Consider the following 6,984-nt stretch of genomic DNA (forward strand, 5'->3'; position numbering starts at 1 on the left):
CAAGAGCAGGCCCTGAGCACAAGATCGATAGAGGCCGGGATCTACCGCACCAGGCAGGACCCCAGGTGCAGGCTGTGCAAAGATGCCCCTGAGACAATCCAGCACATAACAGCAGGTTGTAAGATGCTAGCAGGCAGAGCGTACATGGAACGCCATAACCAAGTGGCCGGCATAGTGTACAGGAACATCTGTGCCGAGTATGGGCTGGAGGTCCCAAGGTCAAAATGGGACACGCCTCCAAAGGTGAGGGAGAATGACCGAGCTAAGATCCTGTGGGACTTCCAGATACAGACCGACAAACAGGTGATGGCTAACCAACCGGACATAGTAGTGGTGGACAAACAGCAGAAGAAAGCCGTAGTGGTAGATGTAGCAGTCCCAAGTGACAGCAACATCAGAAAGAAGGAACATGAGAAGCTGGAGAAATACCAAGGGCTCAAAGAAGAGCTAGAAAAGATGTGGAAGGTGAAGGCAACAGTGGTCCCCGTGGTAATCGGCACCCTCGGGGCTGTGACCCCCAAACTGGGAGAGTGGCTCCAACAGATCCCAGGAACAACATCAGAGATGTCAGTCCAGAAGAGCGCAGTGCTAGGAACAGCTAAGATACTGCGAAGAACCCTCAAACTCCCAGGCCTCTGGTAGAGGACCCGAGATTGAGGAAGACACACATATATATATATATAAAATCTTCATGAAAACATTAAATGGAATTTAAACTGTTCCAACATATTGTCAGTCACCACCCGTCTCAATTTTTCCATTTAAAAAAAGGTCAAATCTGCCAGTGACCCAGTGTATTGATCTAACTATGAGCTGTAACTGTAGTGTGACTATAGTGTGTAACCACTGTGCTGTCTCTGTATATGGATAGCTTGCAATATTAATCTACTTTGACCTTGTATGTAACTAGTGAATGTACACACAGAATAGAAATTAAGACACAAACAAACTAGCAGAGTATCAAAGCTTTTATCTGGACATTTCTAGAACTGCATTCTTTCACCTGCGCAACATTTCCAAAATTAGGAACATCCTGTCTCAAAATGATGCAGAAAAACTAGTCCATGCATTTGTTTCCTCAAGGCTAGATTACTGTAACTCATTACTATCTGGATGTCCTAATATCTTAATAAAAAGCCTCCAATTAATCCAGAATGCCGCAGCCAGAGTCCTGACAGGAACTAGCAAGAGAGATCATATTTCTCCTATATTGGCTTCTCTTCATTGGCTCCCTGTAAAATATAGAATAGAATTTAAAATCCTTCTTCTCACATACAAATCCCTTCATAATCAAGCTCCTTCATACCTTAAAGACCTCATAGTACCATATTATCCCAATAGACCACTTCGCTCTCAGAGTGCAGGCCTACTTGTGGTTCCCAGAGTTCTCAAAAGCAGAATGGGAGGCAGAGCCTTTAGCTATCAAGCTCCTCTCCTGTGGAACCAGCTCTCAGCCTGGGTTCAGGAGGCAGACACTCTCTGTACTTTTAAGGCTAGACTTAAAACCTTCCTCTTTGACAAAGCATATAGTTAGGGCTGGCTTCAGGCAACCCTGAACCATCCCTTAGTTAGTTATGCTGCTATAGGCCTAGACTGCCCGAGGACCATCGGTGCACTGAGCTCCCCTACCCTAACCCCCCCCCCCCCCTCTTCTCTCCCACCTCATGTATATTCCACCATTGAATGTTACTAACCTTGTGCTCTCTCTCTCCCCTAGTTTGTGCTCTCTCCCTCTCTCTCTGTTCTCTCTGTACCTTCTGCAGGTGTCCCTGGTCCTGGAGCTGTTTATCGCTGATGTGCAGTTACTGGCCCCACCAACTTGCAGTGTCTATTTGTTGTTTATTGTTGCTGTTCTTTTCTCTCTGCTCTATCCACTCACCCCAACCGGTCGAGGCAGATGGCCGCCCAAACTGAGCCCGGTTCTGCTGGAGGTTTTTTTTTTCTTCCGTTAAAGGGAGTTTTTTCCTCTCCACTGTCGCCAAGTGCTTGCTCATAAGGGAATTGTTGGGTTCTTAGTTTTAGTTTTTGTAAAGTGCCTTGAGATGATTTGTATTGTGATTTGGCGCTATACAAATAAAATTGAATTGAATTGAATTGTCCTTGATATTTACAACCCACAGGTAGCACAAAGGTTTAGACATCTGTGTGCAAAACTTGCAGCCAGCTTAAGGCAATGCATATATACAGACATACTGACATGTAAATGAAGCAGTGCAAATTGAACTGTGAAGTGTACATGTGTTATAGGTTACAGGCACACTGTATGAGAATTAAGGCACAGGTCAGGAATAAAGATTGGTACTGCACCCAGCAGACTCATTTACCACCAAGCTCATGGCTGTATATGAACAATAAACCGCAGGATGTTTGGATCATTTTGCAGGTCTCATGTAAATTTTGCAGATGATCACATTTATGTGACATACAGTTCTAAGGCCCTATTCAGTGTTTTGTTTAGTCTAAAGCTGCAACACAGACAAACTGAACATTTCATCTAGACTCTGCTTAAATCAATGAATTTGCCCTTTGCTACTATTTTAAAGCATCACTTGAACTTTTTATGTATAGAGTAAATGCATGATGACCAGTCAGTTTTTTAAAATAGCCTTGGATAAAGTTTCTCTACTGCCCCAATAACACTGGATACTAGATACCATATAAAGTGCTCTCAGGTTGACAAAGTGTGTAATGAAAGTGTTTACAAATGCCTAAATGACCAAAAACATATCTTCGAGAGTGCTGCAATGTTTTCTTACAATAACCAGTATCTTATGTCTGTGATAAAAAGTTAATAATATATAATAATATAAACAAATTCATTTTAGTAACTATATTATAAATATTAGACTGCTTCAAAATGCATTAACTGAATGAGGTTTAAGGCATAAAAATCTCAGTTTCCTCTATGCAATTTGGGAGCAATGATGCTTTTAAAGCTGATTAGCTGTTTTAGCCATAGCTCCAGTTTTTGGCTCTTGTGTATTACCAATGGCTTTAAGGGGCAGAACTGAGTCATCAATTTAATGAAAAATAAACAAAATAAACTAAAATAAAAAAACAAAGAAAAGCCAGAAGGTTGTTTAACAAAACTAGTAATAGTCAATTAAACACAGAATGTTGCCCATTTTCACAGGTTTCCTGTCCACACACAGAATTGGGAGCTCTGTCTCTGTCTAACCTTTACCCACACTAGTGAAATTTATCCAAGTTAACATCTCTCACCTTCCCGGTCTGCCATACTGTCAAAAAACAGCCAGTCAGTGGATTGTGGCCCGAACTTGATGAAGCTCACGTAATGGCTGGTCTCGATGCACGTCACAGCAAACAGAAACATTCGCTGGCGGGTGCAGTGCAGGGGGCCAGTCCACGGCTCCCCGGGAACACCAATCTTTACCGGGCTGTGGGACGCCCGCTTCCTGTGACTGTGGACCTGATGATTGATAGAAAAATACACAGTCAGTATATGAATAAGACAAAAACTGATCTGTTTCAATCTGTGATTGAAAAACACAGATCTTTCTTACATTACACTGATTGTTTTAGCCACTTGAGGGCAGTATCACAAGCTGAAAACCCAAAGCTGACATACTATCATCCTAATGCACCACTGTGTTCACCTGCTAAGTCACTAACTGTGACTCTGTGCTGCTTTGCACTGAGAAAGTAGTGCATAATGTGTTTAATAAAGACATTTATAAGCTCATGGTCCAAACAAGATATATACTCTTTACTTTTAATGTGAAGGCTTAGTCTCAGGTCTAAAGTGAGAAGCATTTACCTGTGTGTTGCAGGTCTGGCAGTACTGTTTGAGATGTCCTGGAGTGATGTCTAAGTCTTCGTAACACTGCAGACACTCCCACTGAGCCACAGCTTGACAGATACTGCACTGTATCAGTGCTAGACGAACAGAGACACAAACTGCACTTTACACTTCAGTAAAACCAGTTGGTGCAGCAATAACAAAAAACTGATGTGAGTGTAGCAATATGATACGGTGCTTCAATAAACCTGAAGTAAACTGAAAACCAAGATGCAATCATGTGCATATTTAAATAAAATTAGATTTAAACCAAAAAACTGTTAAAAACTTTAGATGTTCCACTCACTGTCATCCAGCAGGTCTGTGATGTCCAGGCTGAGAGTGGGTAAAATGGCATCAAACATTTTGAAATCCTTCCCAAATCTGGGCATGAGTAGCAAGAGGCAGGAGGGAGCCTGGTGGGACGACCAGTTCAAATGATCTTATCAGTAAATTTAGGTGACTGAAAAGGTCACAGGGGTGTTTCTACAAAAATCCCCATCATGACATTCCAACTAAAGAACTAATTTCTGTTACCTCGACAAACTTGAGGCGGGCGTGGAGAAAGGAGGACTCTAGCAGGGCTTGAACGCTGGCGACCCTCATGCGATTGGATGATGGTGAGGAGAGAGGAATGGGGGACTCAACTGGTGAAGAGGGTATGGGTGAGGAGGGAGAAGGGGGAAGGGTAGGAGGAAAGAGCTGGTAGAGATGACACTCCTGAGGCTGCTGAGTCATTGACCTGGAATAGAGAGGAGAAGACAAGCTGTAAGGAGAGCAGGGCCTAAGAAAAGAGAAAATGAGAAATCTGTGAGATAAAAGAAACAGGTTTCTTTATGGATCCAAACAGAAAGGCATGGACTTACCTGATGTTAGACACTAAAATAATCTTTGTTGTTTACTGTGATTTCACTTTGACATTTAACTTTCACTGTGCAGTCTGATTTAAGTACAGAGTTCAACACTGCAATTCTGTGTTCTCAGTCAGCTACTGAATGAGAGAAATTTTTCTTTGCTCATCTTAAATATGAATCACATTTTTAAACAGATCATTGAACCATTTTGTGAAAAAAAAAAAGTACAAACAAAGTATTGTTACCATGGCCAACAAACAATATGCAGAGTTATAACATTAACTGGCTGACACTGTGCATGGAAATAAAAAGGCAGAAAAGTGAGTGTGGCAGTGACACTACCTAGTTTTGAGGAGTGGCTCAACTTGGAGGAGCTGGAAAAGCTTGTTGAGAAACTCCTCAGGATCTGACAGAGCAGAAGGACAACATTCCTCAACATGGTCACACACAAACACGCTTTGGGGCAGGTGTGTCTATAGAGAACTTACGTATGGGGAATGGGAGGAATCTAGGGCATGAATGCTTTGACACATATACCTTTCTCCTGGTTGGTGAAGCCGGTGTCACTATTTGCAGCCTCCAGCAGTCGTCTCAAGGCCGTGGTCTTACTGGCACACACATACCCATACCTTAGAAATGCACGCACAGCACACACACACTCTTCAGAAAGCTCTTAACAATAACTGGGAATATGATCAGTTAATTTTCTTTTTTATTGTGTGAGACAGCAAATAGCATCAATATCTGGTCGTCATCTGGGCCATTCATGGCACATATGACTTATTTCTGGCAGTGCCATAGGTCATATGGGCCAGGTATGAGCCAAATACAACCTGACAGTTTTAGGGTGAGTGTGTGGGAAAAAACCGGAGTACCCGGAGGAAAACCCACGCCGGCAGAGTGGCAGGAGTTACTGCTGAACCACTCTGCAGGCCTGCTGGTGCAAACTGCACCTGCTGTGCTACGAAGGACTATTACAGTGACGTTAAAAATATTCAAGAATAACAGCAGAAGTTGTCGAGAACAAAGCTGAAATCACATTTCAACTTTGTTCTCAACATTTCAACTTTATTCTCACAACGTTAATGTTAAAAAGTCCTCGTAGCTGTGCTGCTCTACACGAGCAAAGTAACCAAAAATCCGAAGAGGGCGAAACTGCCAAAGAGGATTATGTTGTAGATGAGATCTTTCCACCACTTTGAGGAAGGTTTCTTTTGTGCAGCCTTAGCAGCGTATGCTTGGATGTTGGTTTGCAGAGAGTACACGATGTGCACATCTACATCTGGATCTTTTATAACATCCTTCAGCCGAAGGCCATTGTATTCCATCTTCAGGTCTTTCAACACAGCCTTACTGATCTTTTTGACAACCTTCCTGTCTGGGCAGAGGCCTGTGACATCGAGTCCGTCCATTGTACAGTTCACCAGACATTTGATGTGGGTGACCCATTTGTCCAGGCTGCCATTTGTCTGGAAAGCCTGGCACTCTTTCAGAACTCTGAAGGTCACCATTGTGAACAACAGCTGGAGCTGGTCCTCACTTTCTAGATTTTCTAGAGCTTCACAGCAAGATGGACCAGACTCAGCAGACTCTGGGGTCTTGTGAGTGTCTCTGGTTTCACCACCAGAGGCATTAGGATCAACAGACTGTGCCAGAGAAATGGCACAGCAAGACCAGCAAAAGTTCTGCTGAAGTTATACCTGAAATGAGAAATTTTGTTGATCAGTTTACAGCGGTTTTAGGTAATTGGATGTGGTTGTGTAGATGCCACTGTTACTACCTAGAGATATGTTCCCCCTACCCTTCCCAGGCTGCCTAGTCAGTGTGTGTGTGTGTGTGTGTGTGAGAGAGGGAGAGATAGTGTATGTGTGAGAGAGTATGAGAGAGAGTGTTTGTGTGTGTTTGTGTGTGTGTGTGTGTGTGAGAGAGAGAGTATGTGAGGGAGAGAGAGAGCGAGAGAGAGATTGGGGCGGACATGTCAAGGCCATATGATTACCTGTCCATCACTTTAGATAGGTTATCAAAGAATTCCCCCACATTGTGCCTGTTAAAGGCACAACTTAACCCAGGCCCTTTGGCACAAATCACCCCAAACCCACCATTTTGGAAAAAATGCATCATCCAGCAGTTTTGAGCTAACATCATGCTAGCTGTATAGACTCATAGTGTAGCTTACCAAAGCACTAAAACAAGTGTGAAATGTTTTCAAACTTGTCTATGACTGTTCAAACATGATAATCAACAAAACATGATCATAAAAATTTTACTTTGAAAGGCAAAAAACAGTTTTTTGAGCTTAAATGTGCTTACCAATAAGGCTCTCCTCTTTGC

At 42.8% G+C, this 6,984-nt stretch overlaps 1 protein-coding gene across 1 annotated transcript; it reads right to left on the reverse strand.

Annotated features, from left to right (window-relative positions):
• Positions 1-3,173: 3,173 nt before the first annotated feature.
• Positions 3,174-6,164, reverse strand: LOC113125058 (ubiquitin carboxyl-terminal hydrolase CYLD-like). The gene is made up of 7 exons (XM_026298334.1): positions 5,773-6,164; positions 5,191-5,282; positions 4,996-5,059; positions 4,337-4,541; positions 4,107-4,215; positions 3,779-3,897; positions 3,174-3,430 (listed from the first exon to the last, which is right to left on the reverse strand). Exons 1-7 carry the CDS (start codon positions 6,162-6,164, stop codon positions 3,209-3,211), a joined length of 1,203 nt encoding a protein of 400 aa, XP_026154119.1. The 3' UTR covers positions 3,174-3,208.
• Positions 6,165-6,984: the final 820 nt, after the last annotated feature.

The sequence above is a fragment of the Mastacembelus armatus genome, chromosome 18, assembly GCF_900324485.2.
Source record: "Mastacembelus armatus chromosome 18, fMasArm1.2, whole genome shotgun sequence".
Lineage (NCBI taxonomy): Eukaryota > Metazoa > Chordata > Actinopteri > Synbranchiformes > Mastacembelidae > Mastacembelus > Mastacembelus armatus.

Coding starts and splice junctions, on each gene's coding strand:
- LOC113125058 (XM_026298334.1), bottom strand. CDS start 6,164: ATGGTGACCTTCAGAGTTCTGAAAGAGTGCCAGGCTTTCCAGACAAAT. Junction 4,216..4,336: donor CCCGCCTCAAGTTTGTCGAG/GTAACAGAAATT, acceptor TCGTCCCACCAG/GCTCCCTCCTGCCTCTTGCT. Junction 3,898..4,106: donor CACAGACCTGCTGGATGACA/GTGAGTGGAACA, acceptor CTGTTCGTCTAG/CACTGATACAGTGCAGTATC.